This window comes from Arachis stenosperma, chromosome 3, assembly GCF_014773155.1.
Source record: "Arachis stenosperma cultivar V10309 chromosome 3, arast.V10309.gnm1.PFL2, whole genome shotgun sequence".
Lineage (NCBI taxonomy): Eukaryota > Viridiplantae > Streptophyta > Magnoliopsida > Fabales > Fabaceae > Arachis > Arachis stenosperma.
This window is the reverse complement of record NC_080379.1, coordinates 28,129,168-28,152,938: the sequence shown is the minus strand read 5'-3', so window position 1 is coordinate 28,152,938 and position 23,771 is coordinate 28,129,168. Positions and strand designations below refer to the sequence as shown.

The following is a 23,771-nucleotide window of genomic DNA, read 5'->3' as shown; positions in this document are numbered from 1 at the left end:
TATTGTTGTCAAGTCTCACATTACGTGCATAAATTTTTTTTAAAAGTGGAAAAGATAAACCCTTTACCAACATAGAGATACAAACATAAACATTTTGAAAATCATGATAGACTTAGCCTATCACAAAAGTAACCAACAAAATATCATATAGTGGCTATTTAGAAATTAGTTTATCAAAAAAGACAGTCTACATTTGTTTATATATAAATCTAAGAGTACATTTTTAGTTCTTCATAAGAGGTCTAAATCCAAGAATAGGAGGATGAAGTTGAAGAATCTTGATGAGGTTGCTATTGCCATAGTTTCAGTTATGACTCCACCTTATCCACTTGATTTAGGCACCGTAGATCTACTAGGAATATTAGACACAATATTATTAGAAAGTTGTGTAATAGATGAAACATGAGGCCTTAAAAAAAGGTCAACGATGGAAGAATTTTGATGCACTACAAAAATTGAAACAAATGTAGATTTAGTTGGTAGCCTAACAATTGGGTGTTTTATCCTTTGTGATAAGATATGGTCTATAGGGGTGGGAGGTTTTAAGTTGATAATTTCATATGCTCCCTATAAATAACAAAATTGTTTTTATATATCACACAATTATTTATATCCTGTAATGACATAATTCTAATTGGGAGAAAGATTATAACTTCTTCTTGGGGAGAAAACTGTGAAAATGGGATTTCATTCCCTTGTGCTATTAGTGTCATTCTCTTTAGAGTTGATTTAGGTAGTTTTTTTTCTTTTTTTTTTTTGGTCTTTGTCTAGAGTTACAAACAACATACAATTTATATATATAAAGATTACGAGCATATCTTTGAAATATACTTTTGAAAACTACTCACCACTGAACCTATGGTAGTTCCTAACATCCTACAACATTGTCATTTTGACTATCTCTCTCTACTACTAGGACCTGTATAAATCATTATTCAAAAATGATATATTAAATACCTTACCATTATATTTACAGACAATTAAACCCCTGACTAATACATAATGTAATACTTAAACCCTTAATCATTTCTTAAATAAGATAAATCGTACCCTAAAGTAACAATACTTGTGTGGTATTTGTAGAGTTCATTGATACAATATTTTTCTTGTTAGCTCTTCTTTTCTTCTTGGTCATATGCTTTCAATTAGAATCTTTTGAGGGATTGGAACAAGTTTGGTAGTAATTGTTCTTTTGGCCACACTTGTTATAGGTCACTTCAAATGTCTTTTTAGCCTTATTAAAATGTATCTCTCCTTTAACAAAATGAATTCTTTTCTTCATTTTTAGAAGATGAGTAGATTTCTTAATTGAGAGAGGTAATTAATGACTTAGGTGAATCAGTTGGCACCCAGTATTCTTTACTGTTGATTAATTTGATGCAATGTTAGTAGATTGATCTGATATTGTCCATTGTGAGCCACATGTGCACGAAGTCCTCTAACTTTAGCTCCATCTTAGTCATGGATGCAACAACATGCTTGCAGGTAGAAGTTCTATTTTATAAGTTTACTCCAACTTTGTGTCTTTGCCTATGAGCTTCAAAAAATATTTCATTATTGTCTTCAGCCCAGATTGCTATCCACTTGGGGCTGACATGCCAATGTAATTCTCTAACTTCTTTTTGTTCACAACTCTTTTCTTCATAATGTAAGACCTCAAGTGCTTACACATTGTAAGTATTGACTTTCTCCTGTAATCGACAATCTTAACGTTTTATACCTCGCACATATTATTTGTAATATTATCAATTTTTGATTCATGGAAAATAATCTTTACCCTACATAGCAGGATCAAACCTCTGCGTATACTCTTAGGCTCCCTCATTTATCTGCTTTAACTTTTCTATGGATGTGCTAAATTCTTGGAATGTTTTGCACTTAAAACACTTCAATATCCTCTACATATACTCTTATATGTGCATTAGGCATCACTTTCTATTCTAAGCCCTTTCATAATCAGAAAAACAACAATACAAGAGAGTTACATAAATTAAATAAAATCATAAATAAGTACATAATAACATATCATACATGAATATGAACAATTTAGGTTGTAGAATTTATTTTTTATTGATTTAAAATAAAATTCTTTTCAAATTGTATTACCTCTTTTAGGTCTTCCTGCAAGAATGTCAAGAACCACTTCCAAGTGTCCTTGCATTTATTAGGAACCACTGCATATGCAATGACATAGAAGTGGTTATTGGCATCTTGTCCCACTACACTTAGAAGCTATCCACCATACTAGCTTTTCAAGAAGGAGCCTTCCAATTCAATCAGTGGTCTACATCCCTCCTTAAACCTTTTTTGGGAGCATCCAAACTGATATATAACCTATCAAATAGTGGCAAAGATTCAGATTGGAGATTGTCTCCATTAGAATTGTTGATCCAGAATTACTTTTATGCAATTCCATTAGATAATCACGTACCTTTTTATATTATGCTCTTTCATTTTCGATCATAACTTCTCTTATAACCTTCTCTAGCTGTCATTTTTGGGTTAAGTTGAACATTTTACTCCTCTATCATATAATCTATGACTTTTCTTAATTTAAGGTCAGGTTGTATGAGAAGTCTCTTAACCAATTTTTTAACCACCTAAGATCTGTCAACCAAATTACTATCAAAATATCTTTCTACAAGAGTGCTCATTATATAAAGTTTTTATTTGGAAAGCAACTTTTTGCACTATTTCAAGTGAAAACCAACCAAGGACAATTTTTATTTGTTCAAGCTACCCTCACTCTATGTTTCTCATTCTTAACATACAATATATCTTTACCCTCGTAAACAAAATAATTCTTCAAAGCTTTGTTGAAGACTTTTATAGTGAAAAAGATTTGTCCAACCTTAAATTCTACCTCACCATATTCAGAGTCTCCATTAAAAGAATCATAAATTGTCTTGCCTTCATCTTCAAATGATATTAGGCTATTAAACATTTCACTTTCATAGTCATAAAGTTTCTCAAAATCACTGTCCAATTCTGCTGTAGTTGGGTTAGGTATGAAATCTTCAGCTCCATCAGCCACATTAGCTACATGTCCACTAAGTCCCCCTCCAACGGACTCACTTCTCCTAGACCTTCTTGGACTTTTCACATCTAGCCCAGGCTCACTATTCTCATCTTATATTCTCTATTTATTCATCTCATCTCTAAGTACAAAATTTTTTTTAGTACTAGAGTATTTTTTAGAGACTTTTTTCTTAGTAATTTTTGGGACATCTTTGGCCTACTATTTGTTGAGTTAATCCCTTTCTTAGAAGCACCAGTCTTATTACTTTCTTTAGGTGACACCCCTTTTTTAATAGGACTCTTTATCTTTTTCTTCTCTTTAAACTATTGTCATTGCTACTATTATCATACTAATATCTAAGAAGCGAAGGCTTATAACCCTCATTCTCAATACTTTTAAATTCATCACTAGAGAAAGATGATGATGAATTAGAGAGTGTCTTCTCACTCAAAATCACAGTTTTCTCCCTAACTCTAATATCAATTACCTTTGGCAGATTCACAAGTTGATTGAAATAGATATAAAACTCATCCACGTCTCTATTTTTAAGAAGAGCTTCCCTCAGTTCATTAATCTCTCCATTCTCTAAATGACATGAAGCCCAAATTCCATATCAAAATTAGTCACATCATATCAGTACATAGTCTTATATTTTAAGTAGCCTAACTCTTTAAATAAAATTACCAAATCAAAAAGATTAATTAGGTCAACATTTAATGGTAAAAACTTTTGAACTTTTTCATACAAATAGTGTAGAACTTCTTCATTGTCTTTCTTAAAATTTTTCTCTTGATGAAACACAAGGACAACCAGATATTTAACCATCTAAAAAATTAAAAGGCCTAAGTTAAATCCTAATTAAAAACTCTAAATATATTACACAAGCATTTTAATCTGATCTTATTATAAACACTTAATTCTATTACTTTATTTTAACTTTGTTTAATTTATTACATAAAGAATTATTTTTAAACAAAGCTCTTCACTTTCATATTATTTAAATTCAGAAAACTCCTAGGACATGATAATACACAAAATATTTTAATATTTCTAAACCTTAACCATAGCTGAATTCAGACAACAATAGTTGCATGTCATACTCAATATCACACACATAAAAAGAGAGAGGGACAACGAAATATACCTCTACACTTCGTGACATCAACAACAACCATCCAAACTTCGCTAGTAGCGCCGTCCAAGTTCCATCAACTTCATCGTGAGAGACTCCGTCAACAATCTTGTGAGCACATCCCTCCAACTTTGCACACTCACAACTGCCTCAAAGGAGGAAAAGGTTCCTCTACTAGGATTTTCTTATAATTGTTAGAGAGGGTCTAGGGAGTTTTATAGAAAAATCTATAAGGCGTAAAACGAAACATCTTCTGGAAGAACAAAATAGTATTATTTGTGCTCACATGGAAAAAGATAGATATGCTCTTGTCCTTTCTAATAAGTTACGTGGGTCTCTAATCTCCACCTCACAACCTTAACTCTCTAGCTAAGCAGGTTAATGAGATATATAAACAAGTTTCGTTATTCTTTGATGACAAAAGTAATAGAAGGACCGCATTGGCAGACAGAATATAGAAATAGGGAACGAAGTAAATACTTTTTTTTTTGTTAAGGGTCGTGTTGTTATTCAGGCAAATGAACAGTATTAAATTAGTACTTTACTCTTAAAATAAATTTTATTTATTTATGTAATTTGTCCAATAAAATTAATTTTGGATAAACCACAAAAAATATACTTGAGTTATTTTATCACTAATAAAAATATTCTTGAATTTTGTCATTAATAAAAATATCTTTAAAATTGTTTAAAAACATGACAAAAATACATGTGTAAAATTAAAAGTTTTACTTTTATGTTAACAAAAATTATTTGATAATATTTTTGTCAGCAGTAGGATAATTCGAATTCATTTTTAGTAATTTATCCATCGAACTTAAATCAAAATTATAAAATTCCCACCTAATAAAATCATAAATTTAATAATAATCAATTTTTATTTTATTGTTTTACAAATCTTTTCAACTTTTTTATCTTTTGCCGATTATCGTAGTGGCACTTCAACGCCAAAACAAAACTAAAAGGCACTTGCAAATTACAACACAAGCGTTTACCAAAAAAAGAAAATTACAATTTACAACTTACAAGACGAGGCAAGCAAGTGACAAACCATGCAATGCAACACCTGTGCACGTGAGGACACGTGCCACCTCTAGTGAAACCCAATTCGTCCTCGTTCTTTTCCCCCTCATAGATTCATCTCAGGGTTCGTGCAGATTCTTTTGAATGTCTTTGGCTGTGACACTGCCATGTCAGCAACACCACCCTTCTACGCCAAAATTTCTCCCTCCGCAAATATTGCAAAATACTCCATTTTCCACTCTCAACAATATCCAACAACCACCCACAATTATCATTATTATACTCAATTTCGGTAGAGACTTGGTATTGGAATGGCTCAGTTACTCTCTCCAGTCCAAAATCCTTCACTGAGTCTGTGTCCAAGAACCACATCATCATGGCGTGTAATGCCAAACGCTGCAAATTCTTGGAGCTTCGTAACACACAATGGTAACAGAAGAGGCTTCAATTTTGGAAGGCTCAGAGTTGCCGCTGAGGAATCTTTTTCTACCACTGATGCTGTTGCTGATGACTATTATGCAGTTTTGGGCTTGGTAATTGATCAAATTCTATTTCTTTTTTTTTTTTCACTTCTTATTAGTTTTGCATAAATTATTAAAAAACGGAAGGAAAATTACTAGAAGTAATGAAATTCTGACACTTGGTTAAAGAGTCAAAGTTTCTTTTTATTTTGACCATTAATGTTCATCAAAATATTATGGTTCACTTATCAGTTGGAATAGTGGTAGTTTCTTTTAGCCAACTAACTAATTCTTTTCCAATTATAGTTACTAAGTTCGTAATATGATTTGTGAAAATCTTAATCATAAAAGCTTCAATAAATTTAAAATCCACTAAAAAAAATGAAATGAAACTAATAAAAATTTATTGTTTGGTGGAATTTACTAGCTTCCGGACGCTACACCGGCACAGATCAAGAAGGCCTATTATAATTGTATGAAAGCTTGTCACCCTGATTTGAGTGGCAATGACCCGGAGACTACAAATTTCTGCACATTCATCAATGAAGTCTATGCAGTATTTTTCATTTTTAATATCTTAAATTATGTTCATTGAAACTTTACCCTATGTTTTCTCCATTGTAAATTGACTATTGCAGTGTGCAGGTGCTAAGCGATCCTGTTCAACGCATGGTTTACGACGAAATTCACGGCTATTCTTTGACATCAATAAATCCCTTCCTCGATGATTCTAGCCCAAAGGATCATGCTTTTGTTGATGAATTCAGCTGCATAGGTACTTTTTAACTTAGTTTTGCAATGATATATCTAGAAAGTTATGTTATGTAAGTTGAAAAATTCCTGTTATGTTGCAAAATTCCTGAACAGGATGCAAAAATTGTGCCAATGTGGCCCCTGATGTGTTTTCAATAGAAGAGGACTTTGGAAGAGCCAGAGTATACAGCCAATGTGGGAACCCTGAATTAGTTCAACAAGCAATTGATACTTGGTATTATTATTATTATTATTTTCTCTCTGCATGACTCTAATTGATTATTAATCATCCATTTTGGTCACTTGTTGCAACTTTCTTTCTGAGGATTTAATTAAAGCATGATATAAGTATAATTGAGCCACCTCAATTTTTCATTACTGTCTGAGGTATCTAATATCTTTTTCTTATACTGATCTTAGTTAAAAAAAAAAAAGAAGAAGAGAAACATATTCAAGTCATGATGAGAAATCCATACGACATCGTATAAACTAACATTTCGAGTGATTTGCAAAACATAAACACAATAATATAGCACATGAACTCCAGATTCAACACACAATAATAGACAAGCTAAACTCTCAAAATTTTTGGCTATTCATTTTACCAAAATGAAAGAAAGAAAAATATAGTGTTATTCAGTATAGGGATGCATTATGTAAGCATGTCAATTGAATTTTCATGAAAGCATGCGAATCACATGTTTTGATATTCGTCCTTTGTCAACAATATACATACGTATCGAAACATCCAAGGGTTAACTCATTCAACTGATCATTAATTCCAAATGCAGAACCTTCATTTGTAGTTAAAATCCATTATGAGGTATAACAAGGTACCATTACACCAGGATTCAGTTTCATGTTTATATGTGAAACAAGAACTTTTCCTCCTCAAGTTTCTAGATGATATATATTATTATCTGTTGATGCTATTAGATCTTAGAACTTCATAACCTTTGGTATGATAATGTTGCAAAAAAAGCCTCCTTCTGTAGGATCTTGAGCCATCAGTGAGATACTAATCTCGAAGAGCTAGAATTCTAACCTTGTGAAGCAACTAAGCCGATCGAGATTGTTGATTTCTTTTATTTTTTATTTTTCAAGCCCTGTTGACTGCATTCATTGGACTTCAGCTGCACAATTGTCACTACTTGAAGACGAGATGCGCCGTGTAGAGAGAGTTAATGTAAGAAGTCCGTTTCTTCCTTCAATTTTTTTTCCTCTTATGATCTCTATTCATGAGTTTTCTGTCTTCATCTTCTTTGTTTTATACCTCTCTGCAGGTTGCCCTAATGCTTTCTGGTATGGGGTCAGCATCAAGTGATGTTTTCAGAATGGTAAGTTATTTGCATGTTCAAAGTTTTTCTTATAACTTCTTAATTTGCATTTTGTTGAGGGGGTTCAATAGACTTTCTCAGTTTGAAATATGCTTGAAATGACCATATTCTGCATGCTCCGAAACCTGACTGAATTACCTTGAATTTTCAACTTAAAACATCTAAGTATCATTAGCTAAGGAATCAAACTCAAATGGTTTTAAATTGTGGTTGCGATTTCGGTTGCTTCAACTTCAAGCATAAAGGTGTGATTGTTTATGTTCACAACTTAAAATTAGCTTTTGATACGGCCCATAATGCTATGGATTAATAGAATCGTTTTCAGGATATTATACTTCATAGTGTACCATATATGTGCGGATTATTTACGCGTTCTACTTCTTCTTAACTTGATCTTATGACAGGCAAGTAGCAGATGGGAAAAGAGGCAAGCAAAAGTCTTGGTAATAAATCTTATATTCTGATTTATCTTTCCACAAAAAAACCATGTCCTGAATTGAATACTTTATTAATGTGATGAGTTTCTTGAAGGAGCAAGCAAAAGTGAGAATGATGAAGCAGAAGGGTACTGATGCAACAAACTCATACTGGGACAACTTATGGGCAAAACCAAAAGAATACCAAAGTTCAGGTATGGCCATGTCAAACTGCAAAAACTGGTGTAACTTGACACATACTTGAACCTATAACTAAATTGTCATTCCAAGGTTTCCCTTCATTTTTTGATATAGCAATTTAGAAATATTTTATGGCCTAGACACACTTTCAATATTAGATTGAATGTGAGACCCATCGTATATAGATCACACACCACATTCAATGGTGAGGAGGGATAAATTATTGCATTCTCATCATGGAGCATTTGGAATATGCTTCTTTCATTTATAAAGTGACATTTCGAATAAAAATACGAATCTATTCATAATAAATGGTAATATATTCTGCCACTTTGTAAATGAATGACACACAATCCACCTAAATATGCAATAATTTCTCGATTGAGAGGTCGTGTGCAGTAGAATAAACTACAAGATGTAATAATGAATACAAATTACACATTTACACATTGAACAACTGATATGACTAGTTATGCCTTATGATTTGGTTTATGTATTAGTTATTGTATTAGTCTTTTATAATTTAACCAAATTTTTTATTAGTTATTTTTTAAAAGAAAAATACAATCATTCTAGAATATGTGTTTTTAGAATATTCCATTCCGAGCAATGCTAGGGGGCCAGCAATTTTTGTGATTGTCAGCCATCAACTAGCCATTAATGATGATTTGATGGTGTGAGATTTCATCCAATGGCTCACCTTCCTCTACTGGTTACATGCTGGCCAAAATTCAATAAAACTGCTGGCCCCTAGACTTTTCCATTCCATAATTCATTCTACGTCAAACATAAAAACGAATAATTCAAAAAAAAATATTTTTTAACAAAAAATAATTAGAAAGGGCCTAATTAAAAGTTTTGATTTAGTATAGGATTTTAATTACAAACTTTTAAACTATAAAAATATAATTAAAAATTTGATGAAATTATAAAGATTAACAGATATTTTTTTTTCACAACTACCAAAATATGAGAGATATATATTCTCTATGCAAATTGGCAGTTATGATATTTGAGATGTTAATAATTTATTGCAGAGGAGGAAGTGAAAGAAAGAGCAAAAAGAGCTGCTGCTGCTGCTAGAAGATGGAGGGAGTACTCAAGAAGGGGTGTTGATAAGCCTCCAACTTTTAAGCTTCCAGAAGCTGCCTCAAGCAACGACAACTGACCCAATATTTTACACTCTATCTTCTATGTAACTACAAATCCCCTGTAATTAATTCATCCATTGACCATAGTCTAAAATTAAATCATGCAAGTCTATTTCTTATTGTATATGCAACAACTCTAGTCAAGTAAATATAACACGTTATTTACAAGGGTAAGATATAATAATAATAATATAATAATAGAAGAAATTTACTTTACTTCAATGTGCTTTTATTATGACTTTATGGAGATTTGTTTAAAAATAGTCCAACAGTGATGGAATTCCAACTAATTAAGCTGTTTCATTTAAATTGTCAACTTCTTGATTCAAACAACAATATTGTGAGCTGTTGTTAGATTAGCAAAATTTTTGTTTCGTCATCGACGTATCTTCCATTTTAAATAGTCGTGAATGAGGGGAGAATATTCTCTCACAAATACCATAGCACACTCATCCTTCTTATCCAATCCAGTTAACCGCAACTGGGTTTTTCTTTTCCAAATCATGTCATTCTCATTCGTACTCAGAATATTGGTCGATTTATTTTTTTAAAAATATACTATAAAATATGAACACGAATTTTAATTTGTTATAAGACACGGAAATACAATGTATATATAAAATATAAAATAATTTTTAAATAAATTACAATAATATATAAAAATTTTATAGATATTAAAATATAAATTAATGTTTTAAGTGTTTTTAATGTATTTGTGATTTTAATAAATAATAATATATAATATTTTTTAAAAAATAAAGATTCATGATAAGATTGGATACGATAACATATGATAATATTTAAGTGTGTTCAAGCGTGTTCAGATAAGTATTTTTTTATTAAGAGACAATTAGATACAGAAGACACACATGTGAGTGTCGTGTTCACATGAACATGACTTCATTAAAAAATTGTAGCATTTATATTTATTAAATCAACTTACAAATGACTATTAATAAGTATAATCAATAATAATTGTATTTGATAAAATAACTTTTAAAATATAAATAAATCATAATAAACATAAATATAAAGATATACAAAATTGTATATTTATGAATATATTAGGTTATATTAAATTTTTTTCATTTTAATAAATATAAACTAACTTTAAAAAATACATCTTTAAGTACTTTTAAAATACTTCTAATTTTTTAACTGCAAGTACAAAAATATTAGTTTTTTTATTTACCAAATATAAAAAAGATATTTGTGCTTTTAGAAAGCACAAATACATTTTCAAAATATTTTACTAAATCAAGACTATATTTCATCGATACTGTATACAAATACAAGGTATAATAATTTGTAAACTATGAAATATAAATATGAGAAAATATTATATTTAAATGTGAAATAGTAATAAAAATTGATCCAACTGGAGAAATATTTTTAAGCTAACAAATAAATTAGTTTAACTTTGGTTTGAAAACAGTTGTTTGTCAAGTTTTTCCTATTTTACAAAAATAAACTACATAGTATATAATATGAGATTTATTATTTTATAAGGATTGACTAATTTGGATGCATTGAGATCGATAATATTTTTTTGCATAATATTTTACTAGTAAGTACTTAAAAGAGTCCAATAAATACTGGCGAAATATCTTAAATTGTTAAGGAATAGTAGTGTTTTATGCCTTACGATATATAGACCGATCTATCATATATATAGCCCCGTATTTATAAAACACACCCACACAGTTATTCTTTCTATTTCTATTTTTAAATACTAACATCATAAAGATGCTCTAAGAGACATCATCCCCTACAATAATGAAAATATATTATTAATTTATGAGTCAACCATTTCTCCTATTCTCTTCCACTTTAGCCCAACCAATCTTATTATTCACGAAACAACATAATTTAAGTTGTTGATGAGGTCCCCGTGTCAACTACGCTAACGGCACCTGTCTAATGTTATTTGTATTGCTCAGTTATTGAATAAAGAAACAAAAAATTAATTGAAGGTGAAAAATATCTTTATATCAACTTTGAATTTGAATAAACAAATCAAGATTCTTCAGAGGAAGAAAACAAATTTACCCTGCCAAGATGGCAAAATCAACTAGTACAGGAATGTCCAAAACGCAAATCAAGGTTACTTTACTCTCAAGAATTATCTCTCTTTATGAATAAACTTCAAAATGAGTTTTGAACATTCAAATCCTTATACTTTATATCTCTATATCCATTTTATCCCTCTTGAATTTTATAGCGATTCGAGTCCATCTCTAAAATCCTCAATTGCAGCCTAAACAAAAATGGGGACAAAAATAAAAAGGAAAATAGAGAAAAATAAATCTTGGTAAAAAATTTTACATATTGGATAAAAGATATCTACAATTAAGATTTTTTATTAAACAAAAAAAAAGATAAATACATAATAACAAAAAAAAGTAAAGTATTTTTTTAGATGAAATTTTACATACGATTATTTATGTGATTACAATTTAATCAAATATATTAAATTATCTTACAATTTTTAACTATTAATTTCACATAAAAATAACTTAAAGGTGAATTTCGGGCCGAGGGTTATCTTACAATAGATGCAACTGTATGAGCCCAAGACTTAAGATTGTGCTTCATGTCATTCTCATTTCCCAAAACTGGCACCCTCCAATTGAACAATGAAATATTTCTAATCTCCTTTTGTTCATAAAAATCCCAAGCCTCTGATAAATAAGGCTTAGAATTCGAAACCAAAGCAATTTCATCGTTTTTGTTCTGTTCTTCGTTTTCTTCTCTTCCCAGTCTTTGCAACCCAGGTATCAAAGAAACCAACCTTGAATCTCTATCTTCTTCAGTGAACACAAAACCCAAATCCATAAACCCTTTCAGCTCCTGAAACTCAAGTTCCGTTAAGCTCTTGCTGCTGTAAAAATTGCCTCTGTTCTTGAATCTTCTTCTTTTGACAGTGCGTTGGTTTTCATGGATTCTAGAACTTTCCACTGCGAATTCTCTTACGTCTGTTCCGGAAGGAATTGTCCTCAGTTTCTGTAAAGGGAGGACGGAATTCGGCGACGGCGAATCGGAGAAAACAGATGCCGTGTATCCCAAGTTTTGATCACTGAAGGACCTGAATTCAAGTGTATTATTAGCTGCTTTTGCAACTTCTTCTATGAGCTTTATATGAATCACTTGTTCTTCTTCTTTTCCTTCTTCCACCACCTTCTTATTATGGGAATATTGATCAAGTTTTGAAAGGGCTTTGTTGCTTAAGATTGTAGTCTCAAACCAATAGGAGTCTAGGAGTTTCAGAACTTGTTCAGCACCAACCATTCTTTTTTTTTTTTTTTTTTTTGATTTTTGAACTTTGAAATATGGATTCAACTAAAATATGAGGAGGTTGAAGAATATCTATAAATAATGATGAGTAGTTTTTTTTGGAGATAAGAAGAGAAATTGTGCGACTATTTGTTTATTATTTCTGAGTGGCATATTACATTGATTGCCACTGGCACTGCCCAAAAGTTTTATTATTATTTTTGGTGCTGAACACGCTAGCTTTATTTATTTATATTCTCATTTTATTCGAATATGCAACCTTGGAAGCTTAATGAAAATTTCTTTTGTTTGTCGGGTTTCATGGATATGACAAAACTCATATCCCGATATACATTTCTTTTTTGGAAAATTGGACAATGAAAATATTTTGTTTTTCTTCCATTAATATGCAATTTCGAAACATTGAAAGTCAAGGTTCCAAAGTTTGATTACAATGATCTAATGGTAGAATTTGGATCGTCTAAATTTTAAATTTTTGTTTTAAAAAATAAAGTATAATTTTTTTATTTTTAAATAATTTTTTTTAATATTTTTTTATCTCATTTATAAAATAAATGAAAAGAGATTATATTATTTTTTTAAATAAAATTTAAAATTTAAAAAATATAAATTCCTAGTTGCAGATTATAAATTTGTAAAATTGGAATACAAAATTTTAATAATCTACTTCTTCAGTTCTATTTAAAATACCCACAACTACGAATATAACTCTTAAATCACTTTCAATTTTAAAATAAATTTTTAAGATTTCAATTTTATTTCTAAGTTTAAAACACTTTATTGCGCTAAATTAAATTCAAATACTTTAAATTTATTAAATGCTCTTCAAAATATATCCCTTTAATTAGAAGTAATCCAATATAAACTCATTTTATTTACCAATTTCTTAAAATTAACTTTAGCTTCACTTTAAGTTTAAAAACTCTTCTCGAAATATTTAAAATCATTCTTGGTTTTAAAATTCTTTTAACAAGATTCAAGGTCATATCAATTAGAAATTAATAACCCTAATTGAAAATCCCAAAAAATATTTGTCCTCAAATACATTACTTTAATTACTCTAAAATTTTTAAAAGTACTCAAGACATATCTTTTTTGATAAAATTAATCAAACCATACTCATTTTCCTTTATTACCCTTTAAGATTTCTATCCAAACTACATTTCTCAAACTCTTTTTAACAGTTTCAAAATCAAATCATTATTCAATATAAAAATATATATAAGTCGAAATTCCAACACAAAATTCCTTTCTCATATATATATATATATATTCTCAGACTCTTTTCAACAGTTTCAAAACCAAATCATTATTCAATATAAATATATATAAGTCAAAATTCCAACCCAAAATTTCTTTCTCATATATATATATATATATATATACACGATTTTCAACATAAAATTACTTTTCAATATAAACAAACATTTCACCTTTCAAATCAGTTTTCATTAATAACCACATGCTAACTCAAGAATCAATGATTTAGTCAGATAAACAGTCAAGGCATACAATAATTAATAACCATAGTTACTTTTCAATATAAACAAACATTTCACCTTTCAAATCAGTTTTCATTAATAACCACATGCTAACTCAAGAAATCAATGATTTAGTCAGGTAAACAGTCAAGGCATACAATAATTAATAACCATAGTTACGCCACCTGTCGTCAGACAATCTCTTTATTAACTTATCTTATAAAAAATAAAATACAATTTTTTACACTTGTTCAAAGCATATAATACTTCATTTTACTTGTTTGCAATCGAAAACATTCAGAAATTGCCAAGAATTGGCGCAAGAAATGGTAGACGGATCCAAACTCAAGTAAGCAAAAGTATTAGTGGACCATTTAACTCCTTACAGTCAATACGAGTTGCCCTACACAATAATCTATGCAAATACGCGAGGCATGCCAAACTCCAACTAAATTGTATGATCCCAGCGAAGTTACAGAGCAACGGCAGAAATTTTTAGTGCACCGATGCACCCGACTTGTCTCCAAATAGAAGACACTTTACATACCTCTTAATGTGAATATTATCAATCAAGACTAAGCGATCTTTCAAACCCCTAAACCACGTCAACTTTATGAAGCTTTCTCTACAATTCGTCTTCCTTGGTACAACCCCAAACTGCTGCAAGCATTCGGCCTCTAAGGCCTCAAAACTACTCATGGTCGGTCCTATAACCGGAAGACCATTTGTTGGCAGATCAAGAATTATCGCCACATCCTCAAATATCACAGCATACTCACCAACCGAAAAATACCCCTCAACAATTTGGTTGTATCGATTCGGCAACATTAAGTGGTCACATGTCAACATCCATAAACTTTACAATATCACATTTTCATTATAAATACCAGTATAAATAATTATATTATTAACTTTTTCAAACATACATACTAAATCTGTTATACAAAAATTCTACATTTATATTTATTAGCTTATAACAATAATTAATAAACTTTAAATAAATTTAAAATATAAATCTAATTATTATTTTTACATACATTAAAAATATATTTTCTAACGTCTAAAATCTATTTATTTTATAATAATAACTATTATTCATTTCCTATTTATAACCAGAATGACTTTCATAATCACAAATTATTTATAAAATTCATATATGTTTTTTACAATAGCACAAACATCTAAAATTTATTTATTTTGCAATAATAATTATTATTCATTTCTTATTTATACAACCAGAGTAATTTTAATAATCATAAATTATTTATAAAGGCCAATTCTATGATGCCTATCAATTGTTGCCTAACTTTTGCCTAATTTACCTTTTGTGGTATGTTTTGAATTTTTAAAAATATTTTATTTTTATGTCTTTCAAATTAAATATTAATCTTTAACCCTTTATAGTAAATAGGCACCACTTTTTAGGCACCATAGCATTCACCATTTATAAAATTGATATATATTTTTTATAACCTTTAACATTATATATGTATTTTAAAAACCAACGTTAATAATAATCATAAATAATATATTAAATTTATATTTTAAATTTAGTGTTACTAATTTATTGTCTAAATTACACTAAATTACACTAAATTTAGTTATTTATAATCATAAATAATTTATTAAATTTATACTTCTCTAGAAAGGCCCTGAACCGGCCCCTAGAGTCCTAACTAACTTTCGAATTCAAACGTTCCTCTTATCTTAGCCAGATAAGATAAAGATAAGATAACCACCATCACCTATAAATAGAGGACCCAAGTCCCCTCAGGTATTCATTCATTCCTCATACTTTCACCTCTTAGATCTATTCTGACTTGAGCATCGGAGTGTCTTTGCAGGTACCTCCCCTCCTCTCCATCCGGACAACCCAACATCTGACTCGACCCACGGGTTCCCGATCCTCCTCCTAGGTTGAATCAGAACTATTCTGTACATTGGCGCCGTCTGTGGGGAACTGCGACGGTCGAACCAGATGGAGGGTATCTTGGACGAAAATCCATCAAGCCAAGACGACTCCAGACCACGTCATCCCACCCCAGAACAATAGGAGGTCATGAACCAAGCCCGGATGGCCAGTACCATCCACCGAACAAACGAGCACATAGTCACAGATCCACAACATCCCGAGAAAGCAAGGGACAAAGCGACACAGATCATTCAAGATCTCTGCCTCCGAGTCCAGGAACTTGAAGGTAAACTCACCGACAAAGGAAAATACGCCAACCAACACGGAAGCCAGGCAACGTCCAGGCCACGATCCTATCGTGGAAGGTCGCCAACACGGCAACATGATAGAAGAGATGATCGTAGCACCTCACACAACTACCGGCACGAGAAGTCGCCAGAACGGCGACACAGCAAAAAACACCACCGCAGCGCATCCCACGATCTGAACCGTCAGCACGATTCAGACGAAGACCCGAGACATCGGCACACAAAGCGCACGAGAAACGACCATGTCATAATGGGAGCCACGCCCTTCACGGAGAGAATCTTAAGAGCGAAGCTCCCCAGAGGCTTCGACAAACCCACCGATATGAAGTACGACGGAAGTAAAGACCCTCAAGAGCACCTAACGGCTTTCGAGGCCAGAATGAACTTAGAAGGAGCATCCGACGCAGTCCGATGCAGAGCCTTCCCGGTGACCCTTGTCGGACCGGCGATCAAATGGTTCAACGCCCTCCCAAACGGATCTATAACCAGCTTCCACGACATCACAAGAAAATTCATGGCCCAATTCACGACCCGAATCACCAAGGCCAAACACCCCATCAGCTTGCTAGGGGTCACACAGAAACAAGAAGAATCTACAAGAAAATACCTCGACCGCTTCAACGACGAATGCCTGACGGTCGACGGGCTCACGGACTCCGTTGCCAGCCTCTGCCTAACCAACGGACTCATGAATGAAGACTTTCGCAAACATCTCACCACTAAACCAGTATGGACCATGCACGAAATCCAGAACGTCGCCAGAGATTACATCAACGACGAGGAGGTCAGCCAGGTCGTCGCTGCCAACAAGCGGCAGCACGCCGCTACCCAACACAGCAACCCGACTCCCCGTCATAACCCACCACCCAAAGAAAACCAACGAGACCCCCTCAAGCCAACCCACCGACCACCAAGAATAGAAAAATTCTCCAATTACACCCCCTAACAGCACCGATTACTGAGATATACCACCAAATAGCAGATCGAGGCGTCATCCCCAAAGCCCGACCACTCAAGGAAAGAACAGGAGGGAACAAAGCCCTCTACTGCGACTACCACCGAGGTTACAGTCACAAAACACAAGATTGTTTTTACCTTAAAGACGCTATCGAACAGGCCATACGAGACGGCAAACTCCCGGAGTTCGCCAAATTCATCAGAGAGCCAAGGCGCGCCAACATCGACAAGTCACCAGAAAGAGAAGGGCGCAACCCAAGAACCCAAAAGCCGCCCCCCAGGGAAAACCCCGAAGAGGATCCGACCATCATAGTGAACGTCATCACAGGCAAGGACGTACCAAACAAGTCAAAGCTATCAATGAAAAAGGACCTCAAGATAATGGCCGTCAGGCACCACGACCCAGTCACCCTAGCCGACAGCACGATAACTTTCTTACCGGAAGACTGCCAACACGGCACGTCGGCCGAAGACGCCCCCTTCGTCATATCGGCTCGAATCGGAACAGGGCTAGTAAAGAGAATACTGGTAGACACTGGCGCCGACTCTAACATCCTCTTCCGAGGAGCTTTCGACAAACTCGGGCTCCGCAACGACAACCTCCAAACACACCGTCACGGCGTCACGGGCCTCGGAGACAACTTCCTCAAACCAGACGGGTCGGTCACCCTTCCCATCACCATAGTAACAAACAATCAGAGAAAGACGATCTTGTCCGAATTCGTAGTCCTAAAAGACTCCACAGCCTATAACGTCATTCTCGGGAGAAAAACGATCAACGACTTCTCCGCAGTCATCTTCACCAAATACCTCCTCATGAAGTTCAGGGCCGACGACGGCACCATCGGAACCATTCACGGAGACCGGGAAGTCGCGGCCGAATGCGACAACAATAGCTTAGCCCTAAGAAAGAAATCCCGGGACGCAGCCGGAATATTCCTTGTCGACCTAGACGCACGACTAGACGGCCAACCTAGACCGGAACCAGAAGGAGACATGGAAAAACTACAGATAGGGCCAACCAAAGAAGAATACACTTTCATCAACAGAAACCTCCCATACGACCTCAAAGAAGAACTCTCCCAACTTCTAAAACAAAACAGAGACTTATTCGCATTTACACCAGCCGATATGCCGGGAATAAGCCCCGACCTTATGTCTCACCATCTGGCAGTGGACCCCCTAGCCAAACCAGTGGCACAAAGAAGACGGAAAATGTCACCAGATCGAGCCGCCGAGGTCCAAAAACAGGTGAAAGCCCTACTCGAAGCCAACTTCATCCGAGAACTCCCTTATACGACATGGCTGTCCAACGTTGTACTAGTAAGAAAATCTAACAGGAAATGGCGAATGTGCGTCGACTACACAGATCTCAACAAAGCATGCCCAAAGGACGCCTTCCCCTTACCGAACATCGACGGGCTAGTGGATACGGCGTCCGGCCACCGATACCTCAGCTTCATGGACGCATATTCCGGCTACAACCAGATCCCGATGCACCGACCAGACGAAGAAAAAACAGCATTCATCACCCCGGACGGAACCTACTGCTATAGAGTAATGCCCTTCGGCTTAAAAAACGCAGGAGCCACCTACCAGCGACTCGTTAACAAGATATTTCGCAACCTATCCGGAAACAAAATAGAAGTCTACATTGATGATATGCTCGCCAAAACGGAATCCGGGGAGCAACTAACCGACGACCTCAAGGTAATAATGGACACCCTACGAGAACACCAAATGCGATTCAACCCAACAAAATGTGCCTTCGGAATGGAAGCAGGAAAATTCCTCGGCTTCATGATCACGCAACGCGGAGTTGAGGCCAACCCAGAAAAATACCGTGCCGTCCTTGAGATGACAAGTCCCAAAAACCTCAAAGAAATCCAAAAACTCACCGGCCGACTAACCGCACTATCCCGGTTCCTCGGGGCATCAGCCCAAAAGGCAATTCCTTTTTTTCAAACTTATGAAAAAAGGAACCCCCTTCAAATGGGAGACAGAATGCGAAGAAGCCTTCCAACACTTCAAAAGGGTTCTAGCGGAGCCTCCAATCCTCGCGAAACCCCAAACAGGGGAAACACTATACCTGTACCTCTCCATAACGGAAGAAACAATCGCCGCAGCACTCGTCCGGGAAAACGAGAAAAAAGAACAAAAACCCATATACTTCATAAGCAAGGTCCTACAGGATACGGAAGCTCGTTACTCACGCCTGGAAAAGCTAGCTTTCGCACTCCTCTCGGCTTCCCGACGGCTACGACAATACTTCCAAGCTCACCCCATAACGGTCCGAACCGACCAAGCGGTCAAACAGGTATTACAAAAACCCGACCTAGCAGGAAGGATGCTAGCATGGTCCATCGAGTTATCCCAATTCCAGGTAAGGTTCGAACCCCGAAACGCCATCAAAGCGCAGGCCTTGACCGATTTCATCGCCGAGATGACCCCGATCAAACCCACACCCGAACCATGGAAACTGCACGTCGACGGCTCATCAAACTCCACTCACGGAGGCGCCGGAATTATACTCGAGAACCAAAACGGGATCATAATCGAACAATCAATACGATACGACTTTCCAGTATCCAATAACCAAGCAGAATACGAAGCCCTCTTGGCAGGCCTCACCCTAGCCCGGGAAGTCGACGCCAAGGTACTCGAAGTAAATACCGACTCCCAGGTGGTCTGTTCCCAAATAAACGGAAGCTACCAAACCCGGGAGCCCTTACTCCAACAATACATCAACAAGGTAAATGAATTGAAGGAAGGATTCGAAAACATTACCATACAACACGTCCCCAGGGAACGAAACGCCAGGGCGGACCTGCTTTCCAAACTAGCCAGCACAACATCGGGACACGGTAACAGATCGCTAATCCAGGAGATCGTTAGGTCGCCTTCCGTATCAGCAACAATCAGCGCACACCTAACATCCTCAAACCGGGAGTCCTGGACATACCCAATCCTACAGTACCTCCTTAACGGAACCCTACCAGCAGACCCAAAAGAGGAAAGGCGAATAAAAAGAGAAGCCGCCAACTACACCATCATAGCAGGACAACTATACAAACGCGGATTCTCGCAGCCCCTACTCAAATGTGTCGAACCCGGGAACACGGAATACATACTTCGCGAGATCCACGAAGGCTGCTGCGGTCACCACATCGGAGGAAAAACGCTAGCTCAAAAAATCATCAGGGCTGGCTATTTCTGGCCCACGATCATTCGAGATTCCATACAATTAACAAAAAGCTGCGACAAATGCCAAAGGCACGCCAATATGCACCAAGCTGCCCCGCACCAACTCAGCATTATATCGGCAGAACAGCCATTCGGCAGTTGGGGAATCGACCTCGTCGGGCCCTTCCCCACAGCACCCGGCCAACTCAGATATCTCATCGTCGCCATAGACTACTACACCAAATGGATTGAAGCCGAGCCCCTGGCCTCCATAACAGCGACCCAATGCCGAAAATTCGTCTGGCGGCAGATCATTACCCGATTTGGAATCCCCGAAGTCATCATCTCGGACAACGGAACCCAGTTCACCGACAAAAAATTCAGAGAACTCCTAGAAGGATTGCACATATCCCATCGCTTCAGCTCGGTAGAACATCCCCAAACAAACGGGCAGGTAGAATCCGCCAACAAAATAATCGTTAAAGGACTCAAGAAACGACTCGACGAAGCCAAGGGACTATGGGCAGAAGAGTTGGGATCAGTCCTATGGTCGTACCGAACAACACCCCAAACGAGCACGGGAGAAACGCCCTTCCGACTAACATACGGCGTGGAAGCAGTCATTCCAGTGGAAATCGGAGACTCCAGCCCCAGGAAAACGGTCGGAGGTAACGACGAAGAAGCAGAACGAGACCTCGTGGACGAAGAAAGAAACATAGCTCACGTCAAAGAGTTAGCACTCAAACAAAGAATCAGCCTAAGGTACAACCACGGCGTCATCCGACGAGAATTTGCGGACGACGACCTCGTCCTACGACGAAACGACATCGGTCCCTCGACCCCAAGAGAAGGAAAGCTCGCCCTCAACTGGGAAGGACCATACAGAATCAAGGCCGTAATTGGAAAAGGAGCATATAAACTCGAACGACTAGACGGCAGCGAAATACCAAGAACTTGGAACGCAGCCAACTTGCGAAGATACTACACTTAAATAAGTCACTCTTTACTTTTTTTCGTTTAAACACCCTTTATTTTCTTTTATTTTTTATTGTCTTTTAGAACCTCGGGCACTCTTTCCCTCACGAAGGGTTTTAACGAGGCCCAAACTATTCAAATAAAATTTTTTACAAGTTATTTTCACTTCATCCCCATTACAAGTCACTACTGTTCCTCAAAGCACGGAACGAAGACACGGCCATCGCTGGAGGACTGATCACCCTCCAGGCCGAACACACGGATATCCAAAAAACCGACCAAACGAACGGTTACGATAAAACAAACGCTCAAAAAATTGCAGAAAGGCCCGAACGGCCAAATAAAAGCCACAAACGGATCATACAAAAGGCCCGGACGGCCGAAAATGCCATTAAACGGTCCCCAAAAAGTCAAACGGCCCTTGGCCAATCCAAAATATTCAGAAACAAACAAAGTTCAAAATAAAATACAAGAAAACTACTCAATATCAACAATCCGACCATCACGGACGGTCTTAAACGCTCCCATCACGGACACATCTACACCAGGGGCCAACACCAGAGCCTGAGCCTTCATCGTCTCCTCGGTAGCAGCAACGGCATCCCTAGCATCAGCCAACAGAGCCGACTTCTCCTTCTTTAGAGCTTCGACCTCAGCCTTCAGAGTTTCCGACTCAGCGAGAAGCAAGGCAGCCTGAGAACTCGCATCCGAGGCTCGCTTGCGCTCCTCCGCCAATTGAGAAAGAAGCGAAGTCTCAATACCGGCAAGTCGGAGAATCTCCGCCCCGGCATCCTCTGAAGACTTCGCCGCTTTCTCCTTTGCAGTATTGGCGACCTGGAGCTCCTCCTTCAATTTAGTCACATCAGCCTGAGCCTGCCGAAGCTTCTTCTCCAACAAACCCGCTTGGGCCATCACGGGCTCAGCCTTCCGAACAACCACAGCAGAGCGAAGAAGGGCACGGTAAACCGACTCAGCCTGGAACGAGACGTCACAGTCATCAAAAAATGACTCCGTTCCAGGCATCAAGTTCTGATCAATGAAGCCCGTGGCGTCGAAATGTCGGTCCATCACACTAGGGACCAGACCCTCACCTTCAAAGGTCTCGCTAACCGGCTCCTCAGCCCTACTCCTCTTCCGAGAAGCCTCAGCACCCGTCAACACGACCACCTCAGGCGAACCAGGAGGAACTTGAGCCCCAGTAGGCACCCCCGAAGAAACCACCCCCTGAGAGGGAACCTGAGAATCCACAGCCGGATTCGAAACAGGAGTCGACGGAGACGACGATCCCTCCTCCCGAACCAACGCTGCCTTCAGCCTTGCCAAGGTAGTCAGCTCGCCAGCCATCTCAACTGAAAGAAATCAATAGAAGAGTCAAAAAAAAAGAGGAACACACCAATATATGTCCGACAAGCCTCGGGATCCCCCCATAACGTCTCGAGGATTCAACGGGCGTTCACCAAACAAATGCCACAAAACTTTGGCAATATCCTTATCCTCCCGAGACAAATCATCATAGGAGATCTTCGTCAAGACCGACGGCCCGGCACCAAAGTTCCAGTACGTCGGAAACCGGCGCTCGCCCTCCAAGGTAAGCCAAAACGGGTGGTGCCCCCGAACGGGACGCACCTTAAAGTACTCCCATTTAAACCCATGAAACGAATCCTCAAACAACCCAAAGATCCGGCGATGAGGCTGAGCACGGAAAGACATATATCCTTTCTTGTGCTTCCCCTCCTTAGTCGGAAGAGTGCACAAGAAAAGAAAAAGGAAAACGGGAACCGAAGCCGGGAGATCGAGATACTGGCACACCAACTCAAAACACCGAACGGCCGCCCAGCTGTTCGGGTGAAGCTGAGACGGTGCCACGGAACACCGACTAAGTAAACCCTGAACAAATGGCAAAAATGGGAACCGCACACCAAGCCGAGTAAACATGGATTCATAAACCCACATCCAGTCCGGCACGGTGGGTGAACGGAGGTTCAAATAGCAAACGCGCTCGTCGGCATCAGGGAGCACGAGCTCGTATCGCCCCTCCTCTTCACCACCACCACAAATTGCCCCCTGATCGCGGAGCCGTTGGAGATCACCCTCCGTCATCCGCGACGGAACACCCCATACATCGCTGGTCACCCAACCATAGCGATTGGGAACGCCCCTGGAAGGGG

The 23,771-nt window shown here is 36.8% G+C and overlaps 3 protein-coding genes across 3 annotated transcripts; 2 read left to right on the top strand and 1 right to left on the bottom strand.

The window, feature by feature from the left end:
* The first annotated feature begins 5,318 nt into the window (after positions 1-5,318).
* On the top strand, positions 5,319-9,661 carry LOC130967884 (chaperone protein dnaJ C76, chloroplastic). The gene is made up of 9 exons (XM_057892923.1): positions 5,319-5,707; positions 6,063-6,191; positions 6,281-6,410; positions 6,503-6,623; positions 7,493-7,574; positions 7,672-7,725; positions 8,130-8,168; positions 8,257-8,356; positions 9,380-9,661. Exons 1-9 carry the CDS (start codon positions 5,486-5,488, stop codon positions 9,508-9,510), a joined length of 1,008 nt encoding a protein of 335 aa, XP_057748906.1. The 5' UTR covers positions 5,319-5,485; the 3' UTR covers positions 9,511-9,661.
* Positions 9,662-11,919: 2,258 nt separating this feature from the next.
* On the bottom strand, positions 11,920-12,829 carry LOC130969477 (uncharacterized). Its single transcript, XM_057895216.1, has one exon. It carries the CDS (start codon positions 12,779-12,781, stop codon positions 12,035-12,037), a length of 747 nt encoding a protein of 248 aa, XP_057751199.1. The 5' UTR covers positions 12,782-12,829; the 3' UTR covers positions 11,920-12,034.
* A 3,513-nt stretch (positions 12,830-16,342) lies between these two features.
* Positions 16,343-21,619, top strand: LOC130965775 (uncharacterized). The gene is made up of 3 exons (XM_057890536.1): positions 16,343-17,339; positions 17,438-19,309; positions 19,425-21,619. Exons 1-3 carry the CDS (start codon positions 16,343-16,345, stop codon positions 21,617-21,619), a joined length of 5,064 nt encoding a protein of 1,687 aa, XP_057746519.1.
* Positions 21,620-23,771: the final 2,152 nt, after the last annotated feature.